The sequence below is a fragment of the Myotis brandtii genome, unplaced genomic scaffold (genome assembly GCF_000412655.1).
Source record: "Myotis brandtii unplaced genomic scaffold, ASM41265v1 scaffold124, whole genome shotgun sequence".
In the NCBI taxonomy this organism is placed as follows: domain Eukaryota; kingdom Metazoa; phylum Chordata; class Mammalia; order Chiroptera; family Vespertilionidae; genus Myotis; species Myotis brandtii.
The window spans coordinates 840195-863481 of record NW_005354334.1 but is presented as its reverse complement, the minus strand read 5'-3'; the positions used below and the strand labels follow the sequence as shown (position 1 = coordinate 863481).

At 39.6% G+C, this 23287-nt stretch overlaps 1 protein-coding gene and 1 pseudogene across 1 annotated transcript in view; one reads left to right on the top strand and one right to left on the bottom strand.

Moving 5' to 3' along the window:
- The first annotated feature begins 1799 nt into the window (after positions 1 to 1799).
- Positions 1800 to 4457, top strand: LOC102250676 (annotated as a pseudogene).
- Positions 4458 to 5085: 628 nt separating this feature from the next.
- Positions 5086 to 23287, bottom strand: part of PTCHD3 (patched domain containing 3) — a 32307-nt gene continuing 14105 nt past the window's right edge. Inside the window, exons 2-5 of the mRNA XM_005859274.2 lie at positions 18076 to 19318; positions 15253 to 15374; positions 9905 to 10050; positions 5086 to 6868 (exon numbers count right to left, since the gene is read on the bottom strand). Coding sequence (XP_005859336.1) covers positions 5364 to 6868; positions 9905 to 10050; positions 15253 to 15374; positions 18076 to 19318 — 3016 coding nt within the window. The 3' untranslated portion in view covers positions 5086 to 5363. The remainder of the gene's footprint in view (positions 6869 to 9904; positions 10051 to 15252; positions 15375 to 18075; positions 19319 to 23287) is intronic.

The window sequence follows — 23287 nt, the reverse complement described above, 5'->3', positions numbered from 1 at the left end:
AAAGGCTAAATTAATGAATAGGACTATATCAAGCTAAAAGGCTTCTGCACAGCAAATGAAACTGGCAGCAAAACAAAAATGCAGCAAATGGAATGGGAAAATATATTTGCAAATAACAGTTTTGACAAGGGTTAATATCCAAAATATATAAAGAACTCATACAACTCAACAACAACATAAACAAACATCCCATTAAAAAATGGGCAGAGGACATGAACAGACACATACAAATGGCCAAAAGATGTATGAAAAGATGCTAAACTTTACTAGCTATTACAGAAATACAAATCAAAACTACAATGAGATGCCACTTCACACCTGTTAGAATGTCTATTATCAACAAGACAAATAATAACAAATGCTGGAGAGGGTGTGGAGAAGAAGGAACCTTCATTTGCTGCTCCTGGGAATGTAAAGTGTTATAGCCACTATGGAAAACAGTATGGAGTTTCCTAAAAAATTAGTACCCAGCAATCCCTCTTGTGGATATCTACCTAAAAATTTTAAAAAATATATTTTTATTAATTTCAGAGAGGAAGTAAGAGGGAGAGAGAGATAGAAACATCAATGATGAGAGAGAATCATTGATTGGCTGCCTCCTGCATGCTCCCCACTGGGGATTGAGCCTGCAACCTGGGCATGTGCTCTTGACCAGAATTTAACCTGGAACCCTTTAGTCTGCAGGTCGACGTTCTATCTGCTGAGCCAAACCGGCTAGGGCTACCTAAAAATTTTTAAAGCATTAATTTGTAAAGATATATGTATTCCTATGTTCAATGTAGCATTATTCACAGTGTCCATGACATGGAAACAACTAAAGTCTTTTGATAGATGGTTGAATAATGTGGTACAAACAGGGTGTCTATAACATAGTGATCACCCCAATAAACTTAGTACCTGCTGATACCATACATAGTTATTACAGTATTATAGACTATATTCTCTATGCTATACTTTACATCCCCATGACTATTTTGTAACTACCAATTTGTACTCCTTAATCCTTTCCTCCTTTTCACCCATCCCCTTAACATCCCTCTTATCTGGCAAACTATCAAAATGTCCTCTGAATTTATGAGTTTGTTTCTGCTTTGTTTGCTCATTTGTTGTTTTGTGTGTGTGTTTTTTTTAGATTCAGCATACGAAAGAAATCATATGGTATTTGTCTTTTGTATGATTTATTTCACTTAACATAGTACCCTCCAGTTCCATGTTATTGCAAATGCAAGATTTCATTCTTTTTTTATGGCTAAGTCATATTCCATTGTATATATTCACCACTTCTTTATTCATCTATTGATGGACACTTAAGTTGCTTCCATATTGGTTATTGTAAATAATATTGCAGTGAACATATGGATGCATATGTCTTTTTGAATAAATGTTTTGGGTTTTATCAGAAAAACACCCAAAAGTGGAATTGCTGGGTCGTTCTTTGTCTCTTATTATAGCCTTTATTTCAAAGTCTATTTTTTCTAGTATAAGTATTGCTATCCCCGTTTCCATTTTCATATCTTTTTCTATCCCTTTACTTTCAGTCAGTGTATGTTTTTTAATCTGAAGTGAGTCTATTGTAAACAGCATATATGTAAGAATCTTTTCTTATAAATTCATTTATCATATGTAATTTGATAGGAGTATTTAATCCATTTAACATAACCTTTCAGCGAGTATTTTACCCTCCGGCCTCACGCAGAGTGTGCTATGGTTGCTGGGCGCCGGGGTGGAGCGTTATAGACCTGAAGGAGTTATAGATCCTCAAAGATGATAATACTGGAGAAGACGAAGAAACGAAGGAAATGGTCTTCTCAGGAACAGAGGAAACAAAACCACCGGTGACAAAAAGTGCTTGTCCTCCACAAGGACGATTGAAGAACTGTATTACAAACGGAGTTTTACTTTTTATCCTATGGTTTGCAATCTGGTCAACCTCAAGCCCTGACCGTTACCCTGATGAAAATTTATTTGGACTATTCATTGTCTTTTTTTGTTCCCTAATTGGGGCCAAACTTTTGGAAGTCATTAGAATACCTTCAGTGCCTCCACTTCCATCTCTTCTTGGGATGTTATTGTCTGGTTTTACCATTAGGAATGCTCCATATATATCAGTGAGTGCATCCATATTAGTAACAAGTGGTCTTCAACTTTAAGAAATACTGCCCTTACCCTTTCCTAATAAAAGCTGGACTTGGACTCGATCCACAGGCTTTGAAGTGTTTGAAGAGAGTTTGTTTAAGATTGTCTCATGGAGGCATGTTCGACTGCTGTTATTTTCCACTTCCTTATGAATTTTCCCTGGGAATGGGGATTTCTTTTAGGTTTTGTGGTAGGTGCTGTCTCTCCAGCTGTTGTTGTCCCTTCCATGCTACATTTGCAAGAAGAAGGATATGGCATTGAGAAAGGCATTCCAACCTTACTAGTGGCTGCTAGCAGTGTGGATGACATCGTCGCTATCACTGGATTTAGTACATTCATGAGCATATCTTCTCCACAGGTGGCATACTTCATAACAGGGGTCCTCAAACTTTTTAAACAGGGGGCCAGTTCACTGTCCCTCAGACCATTGGAGGGCCGGACTATAGTTTTAAAAAAAAACTAGTCGGCTGCTAAGCAATAGGCAGCGGGGGCAAAAACCCCCGGAGGGCCGGATAAATGTTTTCGGCGGGCTGCATGTGGCCCGCGGGCCATAGTTTGAGGACCCCGGCTTCATAATCCCCTAACTTCTTTTCAGAATGTAATTATTGGTGTGCTACTAGGAACATTTTTGGGAATTTTTCTTTGATATTTTCCAAATGAAGATCAGACAAATCTTCCAATGAAGAGAGCATGCCTTATTTTGGGTTTGTGTGATTCTGCTGTCTTAGTCAGCAATAGCATCAGTATACGTGGAGCTGGAGGATTATGCATACTAATGTTGACTTTCATTGGAGGAATGACCAAAGATAAGATTGGAGTCCAAAAAATTATTGCATTTGATTAGGATACTTTTCAACCCCTTCTTTTTGGTTTGGTTGGATTGGAAGTATCTATTGCAGCTCTTAAATCAGATGCTCTTGGTATTTCTATTGCTAATATGAGTTTGGCATTATTGGTTCAAATTTCTTTTATATTTTTCTTGATGTCTTTTGCTGGTTTTAATTTTAAGAAAATATTTATTGCTCATTTTGGCCGCCTCTCTGCTTTTTTTTGTTTCTATGTATGAGGTAGAGCTGCTACATCTCCTAGGCTTAGCAGCATGGCCTAATGTAGTAGATGTCCTGTAGGGTCCAGTGGAATAGCCTCCCTGATCATCCCAGCTGGGAATATGAGGTGTGCCCCTCATGTGGGCTGTATACCCTTCTGTTGTAATTGAGTCTTGATTGCTCTTGGCCCATCAAGGACTGGCTTTGATCACTGACCACCTACCTGTGACCACCTTGGAGGATCAGCTGTGCAGGGGCCCACCACACAAAGCAAGACTTACTGCAGTAGGGCTCTGGTAACCACTGAGTCCACCCCTTGAATGTGTCAGAGGTGGTTGAATGATGGTGCTTCAACATGGTCTGAAGTTATCCACTGGTTGTACTGGCTCTGGGGCCTCCCAGAAGGTGCAGGCCAACATCAGTCACTGCCTGTGTTCTGCCTGGGGCCACCAGGCATGTTACAAAGTAGTCTGTGGATGGCTACTTCTTGTGCTGGGCTTAGAGGTACCCAGGCAAGGCCAAGCTGTGAACCAAGGCTGGCTGCTGCTAGTGCCAGGCCTGGGACCACTTAATGAGAGGTATGGGGTTTGCTGAGGCCAGATGCTACTTGTCTGAGAGATTTTAGAAAAATCTGAAGCCTGAGCCAGGGTATTCCTATGATAAAGCCACTGGAAATAGCTTGGGTGGGCCTGAAAATTGGACAGTATGAGCCATATTAATAGAGTCTCAGACATGGCACCCATCTGCTGGCTCTGAGGGTAAAGGGCTCAGAAAAAATAGCCTCTACAAGCACTCCTGTCTGGGAGAAGGCTGCCCCTCTAGCTTTCACCCTGATGCCAAACAATTCACTTCCTTCCCATATGTCTCTCATGCCTTTTAAGCTGCTGCCTTTGAGCTGGAGCTCAGAGGGAGTGAGTCCAAATAAGTCTATATGTGGACCCTTTAAGAGGAACTGCCTGGGATCCCAGCAGTCTCAGCCTCCCTCAGCTTCAATCCATGCTGGTTTTTACAGCCACAAGTTATGGGACTTCTGTTCTTGGCACTGAAACCCTGTACTGAAACCCTGAGCTGTGGGGAGGTGGGGGGGGGGGGGGCTTTACCCTCAGCGGGGACCTTCACAGCCAAGATATCCCTCAAGGTTATTACCTACCATGTGTGGGAATGGGACCAGCCCTTCCGCGTCTCCGCCCCACCTACCAGTTTTGATGTGGCTTCTTCTTTAATTTCATAGTTGTAGGACTTCTATTCAGCTTGATTTCAGGAGATTCTGAATGATAGTTGTTGTATAGTGTAGTTGTAATTTTGATGTGGTTGTGGGAGGAGGTGGAGCACCACCTTTACCTACGCCAGACAGATGAATATTTTCTAATCTTGGAATAAACAAACATTTCTTAGAGAGGACACTGAAAACACTAATCAAAAACATAAAATAAGATAAATTGGATTTCAAAACTTTAAAAACTTCAGTTCATTATAATACCATTAAGAAAACACATAGAATAGCCCCAGACTTGGAGAATAAGTAAATTAAACTTTTACATAATGATACATACAGGAAGTACAATAAAAAATAATATTGCCCCAGCCGGTTTGGCTCAGTGGATAGAATGTCAGCCTGTGGACTGAGGGGTCCCGGGTTCCATTCCAGTCAAGGGCACATACCTAGGTTGCAGGCTCAATCCCTGGTCCTGGTCAGGGCACATGTGGGAGGCAACCAATCGATGTGTCTCTTTCACATCAGTATTTCTCTTTCTCTGTCTCCCCCCCCCCCTTCACTCTCTCTAAAAGTCAATGGAAAAAATATCCTCGGGTGAGGATTTAAAAAAAATTCCATTTATGATACAATATATAAAACACTTGAATTCCAAGCATGAACTTGTAATGATGAATAAATGGGAAAAAAACCCCTGGAAATTTATACTTTATACTTCATTGTGCATAGATTATAATAAAGATGACAACAATTTCTAATTTAGTAAAGATATTTTAATGAAAGACTAATGAATTTTTCTCAGGATATTTTAAATAACATTTTAAAATGGGATTTTCAATTCAAGGAAATGTGTCTTTGTTTTTAGTTTGTTGACTTTTGTTACTAGTGCATTTTTATCAGATTGAATTGGGGCAATCAGGAATTCTATAATTGGTCTTTAATTTGCTAGTGGATATTCAAACAAACCTTCAAATAAAGGTTAAGAATACTGGAATGAAAATTAGACCATGAGCAGCCCCAAATACCATAACAAGAAACATAATCTTAAAAAATGTCCTGAAGATGTATGCTTTGGCTGCAGATAAGACAGACACCCCTATTATTGTTGAAATTGCACTTTGTAACACAGGGTAGCCTAGCATATACAATGCCTCAATTGTTCTTAGATTTACTGAGGGCTGAGAACTGGAAACAAATGCATAGGAAATGTGTGCAGAGAAATCAAAAGAAAAGCCTATACAAATGACAAGATTAATCATGGATATGGAATCAAGATTGACCTTCCAGAATGCCATGAAACCCGTTACTCCTACAATAACAGAACCAATAGCAAAAGTTACCCACAAGGAGCACAGTGGGTGAGGAATTAACAATAAGGAAACAACAAACATAGCTGCTGATGCCACAATGACATTTCGAATAGTGTTTTCTATTATTGCAGTATACTGATCAAAATATATGAATGCTGGGTTATACACCATTAGGGGAATTTCACAATTTTTGGCCAAGTCTCGGAACTGGATTAACATCTTTTTCTTCTTGGTTGAAGTAGAAATATCCATGGTCTGAATGAAGGCACGGGAAGAAATGATTTCATGTGATGATGAAATATTAACATCATACTTAAAATGTGGGAAATCCACAAAAAAACTGGAAATACTCTTCATAAAAGTATTCTTATCATTTATATCTTGCTTTTTATCTTTCATATATTGCACATATTCTCGTAACCAAAACTCTGTAAGAGCTTTATCTACATAGCCATTGTTTTCAAAATCTGCCAGACATTTTTCCAATTTTTGCCTAGCATCTTTATCCCAGTAGTCAAGAGTTTCAGTAACAATAACCATAACCTTGGGACCGTAACGTGGAAAATGACCTTCCTCTACATCAAAATATGGTGTAATGTAGGAATCGTCACTTGCCAAATTTCGAAGGTCTAAACCTTCCTGCACTTGGAAACATCCATATATACTACTTATGAGGTACGATATGTACAGAAGCACTACAAAAAACTTGGTCTTAGTGCTTGTGAGAAAAGGACCAAAATGGTCTCTAAAGAACAAATTCATTGGATGGATATCAGCTTCCAGTTCATCTGGGAGAGAATCAAATGGGAGACAGCAGCATCTTTTTAATGAGTAACATTTCTTGTCAGCCATATCTGGCTTTTTTAACCAACGTAGACAGGCTACTTCTCTTTTACCATCCAGGGCCAAAACTGCTCCAAAACAGGTGATGGTATACAAATAACAAAAGAACAGGGTTGTTCCTGTATAGATGCAAAAGTACTGTATAGATCTGAAGGAGGTCATAATTCCCGTATAGAAGGCCAGGATGTTAGTGACAGTGGTGATTGTAATGGACACTGCCACTTTTGAATAGGTCCTGGACAAACGATGTCTTATGCTATTGACGAGTTTGGTCTTCTGCCAGCCGGAAATCATAATAAACATGTCATCGACCCCAACACCTGTTAATAAAAGAAACAATCGTCATAAATATTAATTTCTATTAAAAAATTAAACAGATCACCCTGCCCATGTGGCTTAGTTGGTCGAGTGTAATCCCGTGCACCTACAGGTCACTGGTTGGATTCCCTGTCAGGGCACATGCCTAGGTTACAGGCTGATCCCCAGTAGGAGGTGTGCAGGAGGTGATGGATCAATGTTGTGCTCTCACATCTCTCTCTCTCTCTCTCTCTCTCTCTACCCCCCCCCTTCTCCTTTCCTCTCTCTCTGAAGTCAATGAAAACTTATTTTAAAAATTCAAATAGATCAATTCAAATCATCTTATTTTTCCATTTCTTTCAGGTCTTATTTACCTTGCCCAATCTGTGCTTTGATGCTACTTTCTCTCATTGCCTCTGAATCCACAACAGAATTCATCACTCCTTCTTCTGTAATAACTCTGTGCTTTGTACATACTCCTATTCTTTGGACATAGCACAATATATTCTACTCCTAATCTTCATTTAAGGAGTTTCAATGATGAGTCAGGAAACCTGGTTGACTGGTTGTTAGTGGAAGCAGGGTTAGCAATGCATCTTTGATTTTGATAGATTACTTGAGAAACCATTTTCTCTCATAAGTCGTTTCATACTAATGCACAAACACAATGAGCAATAATTCTGTTGCTTAAAATATAAGTTGGATTTACCTGTTCTACAGTAAGCATCTAGCTATCAATGTGGTATCATTTGAGAGGCACCACATAGTTTATAGACACACACACACACACACACACACACACACACACACACACACACACACAGTTTTCCTGCTGGTCTGTTTTTGATAGACAGAATGCTATCATTCAAACTTCACTTGCCCAGTTTAAGGTCTTCTCTCATTAAAATGAAAGTACTCTTGATATCAGAATTATGTCCCAAAATAAATATCAAGGATCCTTTACATATTAATGCCTACTAGGTGATTAGTTCTTTTCTACACTGACATTTCATGATTGGTTTGAAATAAAGGAGACTTTGAAATTGTCATTAAAGACTGGGAAAGGAGGACTATAAAGAAGAAAGGGGATTAGAAAGAAAGCATGAGCATGCTGCAGATACATTTTACTTCCTCACGCTTTCTACTAGAGCAATGATACAGTCAGTACTTGGAAGTAAAATGCTGATCTTAATTTAAATTTTGGGGGATCATCTCTATGGATTGCATGGATTGCAATGGAGATTGCAAGTCTGCCTCTAATTCAGATGTTCTATGGGTATAATCGAGGTAGAAGTACCTACATTAAAATAACCAAGAATGAACTCATTGATATTTATTAGGTATCTAAAATCTGGTTTTTGCCCAGCCACCATGGCTCAGTGGTTGAGCGTCGACCTCTGAAACAGGAGGTCACAGTTTGATTCCCGGTCAGGGCACTTGCCTAGGTTGCAGGCCTGATCCCCCATGGGGAGTGTGCAGGAGGCAGCCAATCAATGATTCTCTCTCATTATTGATGTTTCTATCTCATTCTCCCTTCCTCTCTGAAATCAATAAAAAAAATATAAAAGACAAAAACCAACAAACTAGTTTTATTATTTATAGGACACTGTTAAGAAATTGTCCATATACAGTTTTTGAGTTGCTGCAATCACAAACACACTCACACACAAACACTCCTATGTACACACAGACTATACAAAAAATGGTTTATATTAAGTCAGTTATACACACTTTACTTATTTATGGCTGTGGGGAAGATTGAGAGATTAAATGTGGGTCTATAGGAAGAAGGTATGCACTGAAGAGCTAGAATAAATAAGCTGAATTCCGGTGTATAGCTAATCCACTATCTCCCCCAGGAAACCAAATATTATTTCTTTCAAGTTGCTTGTTTTCCAAAATATAAATACCTTTGTTTTCTCATGCTTACTCTAAAATAAATTCTGAAATTACAGAGAAATACAAACAAAAAATTTAAGCGACTGTAATTCCATCCTTGTGATAATTCCTGCTAACATTTTGATGTTTATCCATTCAGAATTTGCTCTATACAAATGTACCACTCTATTTCAAAATTTCATTTCATAACCATATTTTTTCATTTAATATTTCATTAAATGAAATATTTCATTTTTCATTTAATGTGTCTACTTCTTTTTAAAGACTGAAAATGATTTCAAAACTTTAATATGCTATATTTGAATTGACCAATCCCATCTTGATATGGGATTAGGTTGTTTTCAATATTTTCCTATTCTAAATGACACCAAAATGAACATGTTCTACTTTTCGAGCAATTGTTCAATTAATAGGACAAATTCCTAGCAGTGTAATTGATAGATCAAAGGTATTTCTTCTAAAATATTTATTAAAATATATTTTTATTGATTTCAGAGAGCAAGGGAGAAGGAGAAAGACATAGAAATATCAATGATGAGAGAGAATCATTGATCAGCTGCCTCCTACATGCCCCTACTGGGGATCGAGCCTGCAACCCAGGCATGTGCCCTGACTGGGAATCGAACCATGACCTCCTGGTTCACAGGTTGATGCTCAACAACTGAGCCACACTGGCAGGGCCCCCTTTAAATTTTTAAGTATTTTTTATTTGTTGCAAAGTTGCACTAAAAGAAAGTGTGTCCCAATTTAAAATTTCCCCCAGCAAAATATGCGTGCTCATTTGTACACAATTTTACCCAAAACTTCAATCTTACTAATTTTTATTAATCTAATAAGAAAATGAGGTATCTCACTCTTGGTTCAAGTTGAATCCCTTGATTAATGGAGAAATCAAATATTTTTTTCTTATATTTTCAATTTTTGGTGTGTATGTGTGTGTACAGCCTGTTCATGTTCCTTGTACTTCCATTTGGGGTGCTTGCTTTTTTCAACTCTAAAAATACATAATTCAATGTTATTTTCTTGTTTCTGGCACCTTATTTTGGATCTGTAGAGCAACTTAAACATAATTATTTTGCTTAATATAAAATAAGCTCCTTTCTTAGGTATCCTATAGCCCCAAATACTCAGTGTGTAGTCTCACATTTTGTTTTACTCACCTAGAACAAGAAATGGTGCATTTTTAATTATGGTCACAAATGGCACCCCAATGAACAACATCAGGCCAAAGCCGCTCAACACTGCGAAGGCAGTAGAAATCACTCCAAAAACTGCAACAAACATTTTGTTTCGTACACAGTCACACCTGTAAATTTGGAGGGAAAAAATCATGGAATTAGTGATGGTACTAAAATTCCATCAAGTCATAACAGTCTTGACTTAGGCATGTATTTAGAAACCTCTTGGGCAATAATTCCTAAACCTGTCTGCTGGAGACATTTAAGTTCCTGGCACTATGCAAGGGGAAAAAAGAGGAAGCAGAAAAGTTGGAAATCTTTACTTTTATCAAACTTCCCTGGGTGATTTTTATTTATTGATTGTAGCAGGAGAGAGGAAAGGAGGGAGGGAGGGCAAGAGAAAGAGAGAGAGAGAGAGAGAGAGAGAGAGAGAGAGAGAGAGAGAGATGGATTTGTTATTCTACCTACTTATTATGCAGTCATTGGTAGATTTTGTATGTGCCCAGACTAGGGATGGAACCTGCAACTTTGGCGTACTGGGACAATGCTTAACCAACTGAGCTACCTGACCAGGGTCCCTGGGTGATTCTTATATAGTTAGATAAGCACTCATCTACTGGCTGGCATTTTAGAACCATAAAGTTACACCAAAACACTGCAGGTGGTTCATTTCACTCTGTTTTTCAAAGGGATGTGGATGGAATACAATAGAAGTGGAGGGCAAGCCTCACCTGTATCAGGTCTTAAATAGCTCCTGCGTTTCAAAGCTAGGTCAATATATATTGTGGTTAACAAAGATTATGCAAAGCCTCCTTCTAAAACATTTTCATGATTGTCATCTATTGGTGAAGTGGGCTGTAGGAAAAGTTGCTACTAAATGCAAAAAAATTTTTTTTGAATCACACAACCAATGTCTGTTTTGTTGTTGGACAAACATAAATGGGGAGATATACACAGCATTTTAAAGTATGGATTCAATACTTTACCTCTCCAACAACCACAACAGCATATTTTAATATATTGACAACAATCTCTGGTTTTATATTTTACTTGGTTGTTAACTGCTTCAAAACAAATGACTGATACCTGCCTCTAGATATCTTTAGTAGAAGAGAGAACTTACGTTTGAAAACTAGAAATGTCATCTATAGAAGTGGTTCTCAACCTGTGTGTCACGACCCCCCTGGGGGTCGCCTAAGACCATCGGAAAACACATATATAATTACATGTTGTTTTGTGATTAATCACTATGCTTTAATTATGTTCAATTTGTAACAATGAAATTGGGGGTCATCATAACATGAGGAACTGTATTAAAGGGTCGCGGCATTATGAAGGTTGAGAACCACTGATCTATAGAAATAGAGCCACTGATTCCAAAACAGCAAGAACATGATTAAAGACCTTCTTCTGGCAATACCACATTAAAATAGCTGAAATTTCTTATATTAAAAAACATTCTACAACATGACTGTATTTTATTTTTTATTATATTTAAAAATTTTTTAAATTATATTTGACATACAATATATTCATTTTAGGTGTAGAACCCAAGTGATTAGACATTTATATAACTTACAAAGTGATCACCCATTAAATCTAGAACTCATCTCACACCATACATACTTATTACAATGTTATTGACTATATTCCCTATACTGTACTTAAGATCCCCATGACTAGACTGTAACTATAAATTTATACTTCCTAATTCATTCACCTATTCCACCCACCCCCTTCACCTCCCACCCATCTGTCAATCATCAAAATGTTCTGTATCTATGAGTCTGATTCTGCTCTGCTTGTTCGTTTATTTTGTTTTTTAGATTCTACATGTAAGTGAAATCATATGGCATTTGTCTTTTCTTTCTCTGTATGACTTATTTCACTCAGCGCAATATCTTCTATGTCCATACGCGCTGTTACAGATGTCAAGATTTCATTATTTTTTACTAGAGGCCCGGTGCACGAATTCATGCACCAGTGGGGTCCCTCAGCCTGGCCTGTGGGGATCAGGCCAAAACCAGTTCTCTGACATCCCCCAGGGGTCCTGGATTGTGAGAGGATGCAGGCCAGGCCGAGGGACTCCACCGGTGCACGATTAGGGCTGGGGAGGGACTGTGGGTGAACTCCAGGGTGTGTCCAGCCTGTCTTGCCCAGTCCCGATCGGCCAGACCCCAGCAGCAAGCTAACCTACTGGTCAGAGTGTCTTCCTCTTGGTGGTCAGTGCATGTTATAGCAACTGGTCGAATGGTTGAATGGTCGGACACTTAGCATATTAGGCTTTTATATATATAGATGGTTGGGTCATATTCCATTGTATAGATGCACCACGTGTTCTTTATACATTCATCTATTGATAGGCCCTTAAGTTGCTTCCATATTTTGGCTATTGTAAGTAATGCTTCAATGAACATATGGATGCATGTGCTTTTTGATTTAGTGTTTTGAGGACCCAGAAATGGAATTGCTGGGTCCTTCGTTGTCTCTTTTTATAGTCTTTGTTTTAAAATCTATTTTGTCTGATATAAGTATTGCTACCTAAGCTAAGCTTTTTTAATTTTGTTTCTATTTTCTTGAAATATCTTTTCCCACTGTTTTACTTTCAATCTGTGTATGTCTTTCAATTTGAAGTGAGGTCTCTGATACACAGCATATGTTTTCTTATACATTTAGCTACCATATGTATTTTGATTGGAACATTTAATCCAAAGATATCACAAGAAAACTACATAGCAATATCTTTATGAATATAGACATAAAAGACCTCAACACAATTCTAGCAAGGCCAATTCAATAGCATATTAAAAGGGTTATACACCTTATAGACCAAGTGGGATTTATCCCAGGAATGCAAGAGTAGTTCAACATAAGAAAATCAATGTAATACACCACACTAATACAACAAAAAATAAAAACCATATGATCATCTCAATAGATGTAGAAAAGGCATTTGACAAAATCCAACACCCAAAACCAAGGAATAGAGAGGACTTCTTGTACAACTAACATCATACTGAATTGTGAAAAACTGAATGCTTTCCCTCTAAGACCAGAAACAAGATGCCCACTGTCACCAATGAGATTCAACATTGTGGTGTTAGCCAGCAATTAGACAAAAAATAGAAATAAAAGGAATCCAAATTGAAAACGAAAAAGAGTAACTAACTTTTCCCCCAGATTACACGATTCTATATGTGAAAATTCCAAAGAATCCATAAAAAAATGCTAGAGTAAACAAACAAATCCAGCAAAGCTACAGGATACAAAATCAACACACAAAAATCAATTCTGTTGTTATCCATGTGCAATAAACAATCCCAAAAGCCAATTACAAAAGCAGTTCCATCTAAGTAGTGCCTAAAATAATACTTAGGGTCTAGCTGGTTTGGCTCAGTGGATAGAGCGTTGACCTGAGGACTGAAGGGTCCCAGGTTTGATTCCGATTAAGGGCACATGCCTGGTTAAGGTCTTGATCCCCAGTGGTGGGTGTGCAGGAGGCAGCCAATCAATGATTCGCTCTCATCATTAATGTTTCCATTTCTCTCTCCTTCTCCCTTCCTCTCTTAAATCAATAAAAATATATTTTTAAAAAATAGAATAATACTTAGGAATAAATTTGACCCAGGAGGTAAAAGGCTTGCACACTGAAAACTATAAAACATTGGTGAAAGAAACTAAAGAAGACCCAAATCAATGAAAATATTTCCTTAGTTCATGGGGAGGTAGATTTAATATTGTTAAAATGTCAATCTCATCTAAAGCAATTACAGATACAACATAATCTCTATTAAAATTCCAATGGCCTTTTTTTTCTATTCATAAATGGAAAAGTCAGCCCTCAAATTTTATATGAAATTTTAAGGGGCCTTGGATATCCAAAATAATCTTGAAAAAGAAGAAGGTTGGAGGACTGAAATTTCCAGATTTAAAAACTTTTAACAAAGCTACAGTAATCAAAATTGTGTGGTATTGGCATATGGAAAGACATATAGACCAATACAATAAAATTAAGAGTGCACAAATAAACCCATGTATATACAGCTAATTGATTTTTTTCTTCATCAAATGGCTCTTCTACAAGTACAAGAAAGGATTTAAACCCTTACTTCACACCATATACAAAAATAATTTAAAATTGATCAACAACTTAAATATAAGAGCTAAAACCATAAACTCTTAGAAGAAAACATAGGATAAATGTGCATTACCTTGGACTTGCTAATGGATTCTTAGATATAGCACCAAAAGCACAGTAGCAAAAGAAAAAATAGATAAATTGAACTTCATAAAAATTAAAAACTTTTGGGCATTAGAGGACAGTATCAAGAAAGTGAAGAGATAATTCACAGAATGGTAGAATCATATATCTTTCTGTTAAAGGTTTAATATCTAAAATATATAAAGTATTCATCAATAACAGGACTCAACAACAGAAGGACAAATGACCCCATTAAAAAATGAGTATAGGCTTTGAATAGACATTTCTCCAAGGAAGATATACAAATGGCCAATAAACACATCAAAAGATACTTATCATTAGTAATTAGGGAATTGTGACTCAAAACCACAATGAGATAATATTTTGTATCTACTTGAATGGCTATAATCCATAAAACAGAAAATGACAAGGTTGGTGAGGAAGTGGAGATGTCACTGGTGGGATATAAAAAGGTGTTTTCTGTGGAAAACACTTTAGCAGTTCTTCAAGAACTTAACCTGGAATTATCACACACCACCAATTCTACTTCTAGGTATATAATGAAAAAGAATTGAAAACTGGGGTTCAAATGGATATTTGTATACTAATGTTCATTGCAGCATTATTCATAATAGCCAAAAGGGAGAAATATTCCCAAGTGCCCATCAAAAGACAAGTGGCTAAATAAAATGTGGTGTATACATACAATGGAATATTATTAAGCAACAAAAATAAATGAAGTTCTGATACATGCTACAATATGGATGAACACTGAAAACATTGTGCTAAGTGAGGTAAACCAGTCACGAAAGGACAACTTTTATATGATCTCACTTATATGAAATCTGTAGAATAGGCAAATTCACAGAGACAAAGTAGATTGAAGGTTTACCAGGGCTGGGAGGAGGCAATGGGGTGTTATTGCTTAATATTACAGCATTTCTGCTCGGAGTGATGGAAAATATTTGGGAACAGAGAGTTGTACCGATTGCACAGCAGTGTGAATGTCATTAATACAACTGAATTGTAAACTCAAAATGGTTAAAATGACATTTTATATTATCTATATATACGTTTTACCTCAATAAATTAAAAAAAATAGTTTACAAAAACAAATAAAATATTTTACCTGTAGCATGATGCGATTGAAAATAATATGATTAGAAAGTATGCCACATAAAACAAAGGGATCACCGTCTTAGAAGTTGCCTCAAATTCCAGTTGTCTAGAAAGTGATGTAAAGTAGACCACCTGCCACAAAAATGTACTCAGATGAATAACTCTTAGTTATATTTGTGAATGAGTTACAAACACTATTAAAACACTCTAGCCTCTTGGTGAAAAAAATGTTCAAATTCATTAAAAGATCAAAATACATGAATGATCGTTTTAGAATAAAGAATATAGATTTGCTTTCCCCCCCCAAATCTCTGACATGCTCTCTAAAGTTTCTTACAAAAATCCAAAGTTTAAAATGTCTGAAAATACAAAACCTAAATTTTACATAAAACTGTGAAATCCTACATAAAGCCCTAATATGCAAATCGACCAAACAGAGGAACAACAGGTCGCTATGATGTGCACTGACCACCAGGAGGCAGACACTCAAAGCAGGAGCTGCCCCCTGGTGGTCAGTGCACTCCCACAGGGGTGCCGCTCAGCCAGAAGCTGGGCTCACGGCTGGTGAGCACAGGGGCAGTGGCGGGAGCCTCTTCCACCTCCGCTGAAGGTGGGCAGTAAGAAGCAAGGGGTCCCGGACTGTGAGAGGGTGCAGGCTGGGCTGAGGGACCTCCCTCTCCTGGTGCACAAATTTCGTGCATCGGGCCTCTAGTTATTAATAATTAAAGGACGTGTGGCTTTTTTCTAAAATTTTAGTAGGTTGTTATATTTTACTATTTTAATTGCATAAATATCCTTTCAGAAAGGCCTGGTATTCAAAGGCTTTTTCCAGTGGGTGACTCACTTTCACCAGGATATTCAGAAATATTAGTAGGTTTCCTAGCCCAAGAATTACTGAACAGTTACCATGTTTCTGGCACTATAATATAATTTACTTGAAAAAAAATGCTGAGCTAGTTATCTTTTTTCAGTAACACTATGGAACATTTGTTTGAAGTTTTTTTGTTTGTTGCTTTTTATTCCAGTGAAGTTCAAACAAATTTTAGGGGGCTCCTGGAAACAGCAAAGATTAACTTAAAGTAAGAATTAAAAGTTATTTGAGCACATTTTTGTGGCAGGTGGTCTACTTTACATCACGTTTTAGACAACTGGAATTTGAGACAACTTCTACAACAGTGATCCCTTTGTTTTATTTGGCATATTTTCTAATCATATTATTTTCAATTGCATCATGCTACAGGTAAAATACTTTCATTTCATTTTTTTTATAGCATGCTATGAGGTTGGCTGAAGCAAAATAAGCCAGTCAGAGAAAGACAAATATCACATGATCTCACTTATATGTGGAATATAATGATCACAATAAACTGATGAATAAAATAGAACCTCAGGCTTGGAAACATGGAACAGACTGATGAATCTCAGAGGGAATGGGGTAGGAGAGTGGTGGCGGGAAGAGATTAACCAAAGAACTTACATGAATGTTTTCATTGCCCACGAATACAGACAATAGGGTGGTGAAGGTCTGGTGCAGGTGCAGGGTGGGAACTGGATGGAGGGGAGTAAGGGGAAAAGAAAAGAGGGGTGTATCTGTAATACTCTCAACAATAAAGATAAAAATAATTAGTTCATCTGAGCCAGTGGAGAGGAAGAAGTTCATAAATATCGTTGTTTGCTTTGTATTTTTCTTTAAATGATAGAGTCAGCCAACTTTATAGCATGCATAAAAAACAAGACAACAAATAAAAATATTTTACCTGGGCATGATGCGATTGAAAATAATGTGATTAGAAGGTATGCCACATAAAACAAAGAGGGCACCATCTTAGCAATTGTGTCAAATTCCAGTTGTCTAGAAAGTGACCACCTGGCACAAAAATGTACTCGGATGAATAACTCTTAATTACAATATTTGCGAATGAGTTACAAACACTATTGAAGCACTCTAGCTTATTGGTAAATAAAATGTTTAAATTCTTTAAAAGATCAAAATACATGAATTATCATTTTAGAATAAAGAATATAGTTTGCTTCTTTCCCCAAATCTCCAGCATGTTCTCCAAAATTTCTTACAAAAATCTAAAGTTTACAATTTCCAAAAAATACAAAATCTAAATTTTACATAAAACTGTGAAATTATTAATAACTAAAGAAATTGTGGCTTTTTGTCTAAATTTTTATTAGGTTGTTATATTTCACTATTTTAATTGCATAAATATCCTTTCAGAAAGGCCTGGTATTCAAAGGCTTTTTCCAGTGGGTGACTCACTTTCACCCGGCTATTCAGAAGTATTAGTAGGTTTGCTGGCACAAGAATTATTGAACAGTTACCATGTTTCTGGCACTATGATATAATTTACTTGAAAAAAAAATGCTGAGCTAGTTATCTTTTTCAGTAACACTATGGAACATTTGCTTGAAGTTTTTTTGTTTGTTGCTTTTTATTCCAGTGAACTTCAAACAAATTTTAGGGTGCTCCTGGAAACAGCAAAGACTAACTAAAAGTAAGAATTCCCACGTAATTTGGCTGGAAAACCAATCCCCAAAACTAAGCCTGAAGATCAATGTCTGTACTGAACAGACCTACCTTGAGGATGTAGGATTTGTGTTTTCCACCCAAATGTTAACAAGGATCTAAGATTTGTGGCATCCTTCTGGGTGTTAAAGAAAGTTGGATTAAGTGCCAAATACAGTAGCACACACTCAGCTTCAAATCAAGGACTCCATCACTCAGGGGTGCTATTGCTATCTATGGATCTATGGTCCTTGGAACACGTCGTCTTATCCCTCCCACTTTCTCCTGGCCTCCCTATCAACCCCAGCTGCCACGTACCCGGATCATCTTCAAGGCCAAACTCTCTTTAATATTGCTAAATTCGTCCAGGAAATGTACGAGCCACCTCTTGCTATGCTCACTATTCTCTTTTTCTTGGGTTCTCAGGTAATATTGCAGCCGCATGGCTTTGGCCTGCAGGAGTAAATGGTTTGTTCCCATCTGCTTGCCTAAGATGGTTCCACCAAGGGTGCCCGCCAGGGAGACAGGCTGGCTGTTTTGGATGTAGAGGGGGAAGGTGATGCTTTTCAGGTCAAGCTTCTTATTCACCTGCCAGGTGAACAGGAGGGGGTTGGAGGGCACACAGATGCCCTGGTTCTTGGCACACACCTGACTGAAGAGGATCGGGGTTCCATCTTCCTGAGTCGCATTCAGAGCCTGCACCGCACTGTCTAATCTGCTAACTTCTGACAAGATTTCTTGTTTCAGCATGGTGTCAGAGTTTGACACCACTAGAATGGAAGCGAATTGGACCTCAGAGCTCATCCTGAAGATGGAGAAGTGAAAAGAGTCATTCGTGGTGAAATGTCCCTGCACAAAGCGCCGTTCTCCCTTGGCCGGGCTCCTGACGGGGGTGTACTGCTCCTCGAGGTCCTCTTCTTCATCCTTGGGCAGGTAAATGAAGCCAGTGCTCAGAGTAGTTGTCAGCAGAATGGGCACCAGCAGGAAGACCCAGGGGTGTGAGCCCACCTCCCACCCCAACCATCGGAAGGCCCGGGAGAGCGGAGCCTCCAGGCAGTTGGTGTGGCAGCGGTGCTTCTGAGACACTTCGGTTGAGGACCGTCGTAGAGGTGAATCCCACCCCACCGAACTTGACTCCTGCGACTCCATAGCTCCTGGTGGCTCTGCATGCTGCCCCGAAGCCCAGTCCAGCTCAGGTTTCTGTTCCAAGAGCAGCTCTGCCTTCTCAGGCGGGAGTGGTGCTGCCTGCAGATCTGCCCCTTCATCCAAGTCTGGTCCAGGCCCCCCCGATGGCTTCGGCAGGGACTCTGGTTGTTGCTTCTCTGTGGGCTCGGGCTCCATACCTGGGCCAAGCTCAGATGTGTTGAGACTCCTTTCCATGAAGGAAAGGCTAGTAGCTGCTGGGTGAGCACCTATCTCTACCGCAGCCAACGGTTTCCCAACGGATTCCCAACGGTTTCCTGGAAATTCTAAGAAGTCTGAACATGGCTGCTCCTGCCTGGATGCTGGAGCTTCCACTGGGGAGCACGTGACTTGTAGCCCGACTAGCCCCAAATGTGTCCTCTCAGGATTTCGTTAATAGAAAAAAATACTTCAGTATTTTAGCGCTGCTCCCAGGGGCTTCAAGGTTTGGCTCCTCAGAGAGAGAGGGCTGAGTGATTTTTTTAAATTGAATTTATTGGGTGACATTGGCTAATAAAATTATATAGGTTTCAGGTGTACAGTTCTATAATACATTGTCTGTATATTATATTGTGTGTTCACCACCCCAAGTCAAGTCTCCTTCCATCACCTTTTATCCCCCCTTTACCTTCTTCTACCTCATCCCACCTTTTTTCCCTCTAGTAATCACCATACTATTGTCTGTGTCTATGAGGTTTTTTTCTTAATCTCTTAAATGCTATGACAGAAGAGTAAACTGGTTAGTGGTGGTGTGTATGTATGTGTGTGTGCAAGCTAAGGAATCAGGACTTCTTTTTTAGCAGCTCACAGAAGTCTTCTTAGGGCTGTTTATATTACTTTTCATGCATGTTTTGATCTATGAATTTATCTTTACTCCCTAATCTATAGAGGAAAACCCTACCATATTTTAGACCCTTAGCTTTTAGTAGTTCTCTTGCCACTTGGTAAGGAAAATGTAGAAGGTCAAGAAAAGAAGAAAAGGTTTGAGAATTTGTGTGGTAAGTAACATCTACGCATTTTTATTCTGTTGGGAGAATGACATTCACTTAATATACGCCAGTGATTCAAAACGGGTGGACACCGTGTTAGAAAATGGTAGGAATGTTAGATATTTGATTCTGATCACGAGTTGGCCCTCTTTGTGAAGTCAGTATCGACATCTGAGGGCACAGATGCATTTCCCTAGGAACTGGCTTGAATTTGGAGTTGGGAACAGGGGTTGAAAGATCAGGGTCAGCAACAGGAGAGGAAAGCAGAGAGTTGGGCCTGGAGCGGATTCTGAGGATGGCAGTGGTGAAAGCAAAGGCAGGCAAGGTGGACTCGAGGGTCTCCTGAATTAAAAGGCAGGATGAGTGGGAGAGAGGGCACTGCTGGGAGGAAGGTATTTCATTAAACTGAATTCTACTGAAGCCAGCCCCTGGGCAGTGCTGACACAGACCAAAGCAGGACTGGCGCGGGGATACAAACTGCTGCATAAATTATACTAAATGAGTAACACATGGGAAAGGTCTCAGACCCGTCCCTGACACATAATGAACATTCAATTAGTATTTTTCATCCCCTTCCTGCTTTTAAAAAATAAAAAAATAAAAAATTATATATATATATATATAAAATTGATTTTAGAGAGGAAGGGAGAGGGAGAGAGAGATAGGAACATCAATGATGAGAGAGAATCACCAATCGGCTGCCTCCTGCAACCCCCCACACTGGGGATTGAGCCTGCACGCATGTGCCCTCACCAGGAATTGAACAGTAACCTCCTGGTTCATAGGTCAATGCTCAACCACGAAGCCATGCCTGCAGGGCCCTTCTTGCTCGTGATGATGCTACCAGGTAGCACATAAAACACACTGTGTTTGCTTGGGCCAAAAGCATCATTTCGACAATATTGTCTCAGCAGCATTTCCAGTGCAATTAAAAGTTGAACTCAATGTGTGAAATGGTGGAGAAAAATAGCAGTCACTGATCAGGAGAGAACACTTCAGCCTTAGCTGGAGTTGAGAAAGAAATAACAGGGGTCTCATTTACCCTGGGGGAAGCAGGAGTATCTGGAGGCCCAAAGCTAAGGGGCTTAGTGACCATGACTGTGAGAGGCCTAATAAGCCTGAATTCCCAGATCTCAGCATCAGACCTGAGGCCTAGGAGCTGGGCAAGCACATTTGTTGAAAGAATGAACAAAGGGCTCAAAAGTGGTCACTTTTCTCTTCCTCCTCCTTCTCCTCCTCCACCTCCTCTTTGTTCTCTACAATTCAGCATGGAATTGCTGACAGAGCACAGGATCGGATCGCTGGGAAGGAACCTGTGTTCCCTCTCAAATGCTAACTAGTTGGGTGGCCCTGGGCAGCAGCCTGCACTACATCCATGGCTTTCAAGTTTTTACCGTAAGGAACAGTAAGAAAATACATATTACATGGCTGTCCCAGTACATACCTATTTATGAAAGATAGAACATACTCTTATTATGTGTAATGGTATTTTTTATTTTATTTCATTTAAAAAATGCAAGCTTTGACCCAATACACCAATTCTTGGGCCCATTAATTAGCAACCAACCTGCAGTTCCTCCTAAAGCCCCCTTCCCAAAGAAACGGGACCAAATAAAATGCATGGACTTTGCAATCTCTGGTTTTATCTCTGTGCTCTTCAACTGCATATAAATATCTAGTTCACTGCTCCAAGTGACTTAACAATGACAATTATTTTCCCTTTCCCTGGGGAATTCTTCTTCATCCCCATCTCTTCCAGTTGAAGGCCTGTAGAAAATGGCACACGTTCACGAAGAGCTCTCTCTATTTTTTCTTTCCCAGTTAGCATGCAAACAAACAGGACTGCCTTCTTCCGCCTCTGAAATTTAAGGGCCCTATTCGATATATTTATGTGGGCCTCATTTTATGTGTTTTTGTGTTTATTGGTGCAGACCCATGTTACACGAGCCCCACTGCCACCACGCGGCTTAAAACTCAAGAGAGTTGGGTTCTAACCTTTTCCAGCACAGTGAAGAACAGACCCCCACTGTGCTCCCGTTCCTCAACACCAAACTGCCCTTTTCCTCCTCAATGTGCCAGTGAGATTCCTCGGGGTGGAAGGGTAGGAGAATGGGAGAAAGATATAAAATCTCACAGCTCTGGAGCACAGCAAATAATGCGGTGGGGTATACATTTATTTAGAAAACCACAGAGCAAGCCTCAGGAAAAAGCATGTAATCGAAAGGCCAGGGGGAGAGCTTGGGTGATCAAGAGCGCTCCTTGCCCAAAGACCTTCTGATAAAAAGGAACTCTTAGTTTTTTGCAACAGCATGGATAGACCTGGGGATTATTATGCTAAACGAAATAAGCCAGATAGAGGACAAATACCATATGATCTCATTAATATGTGGAATCTAGTGAACAAAAGAAACTGAGGAACAAAACAGAACCAGAGGCATGGAAGTATGGAACAGATTGACAAATCTCAGAGGGAGAGGGGACTGGAGGCAGGAAGAGATTAACCAAAGAATTTATACGCATATATGCATTACTCGTGGACACAGACAATAGGGTGGTGAAGCCCTGGAGCCAGGCAGGAACCATGGAGGGGGGCCATCGGGGATAAAAGGGAGGAACATCTATAATACTCTCAACAATAAAGATAAAAAGTGCAAGAGGGGTGGGGGGGGGGGGGGGGGGGGGGGGGGGGGGGGGTGGGCTGGGTAGAGGTGGGTAAAGCGGAGGGATTGGGGACATCTATAATAGTGTCAACAACTAAATACATTTTTTAAGAAAACCTTTAGATGTTGAAGGAAGGTATCTTCTGTCCCTTGAAACTTGGCTCAGCATCACGTGAACTGGAGAACTGGATGCAAGTGATGGCTTCAGAGTCAGGGAAGAGGGGTCGCCAAGCTGCCTGCGGGTCACAGTACCTTTCAGAAGGGCACAGGTGTGACAGAGGAGGGCACAACAGGGGTAGGTGCGCCTGTTTGCGCCCTGGGCGAGAGCCTGCAGTGAAAACAAGGCTGGAGAGGTGAAGGAAAAGAACACCTCTCCGCATTTTCTTCTTCCCCCACCCCGCACACCTGAAATAGAAATAGCAACATGGGACAAAATGCTTACAACCATGTTATCTCTGCACTTACCTTGCCTCCCTCTGCAAAGCGTATAGGGTATAAGGTGCAGATGGCGGCTATCGCCGCGGGCTAGCCTCGGAAGCAAAGGTTCGGGCTGGAGTGGGTGCGCGCGCGGGTACCCACTTTTAGGGAGGCCGGCTTCCTGCCCTCTCACCCCAAAGCCCGGGCTGACCCCACCCCGCCTTCGCCTCTTCTCCTCCCTCTTTCCCCGCCCTCCCCCTGGCAGGGCTCCCGGGCACCGGC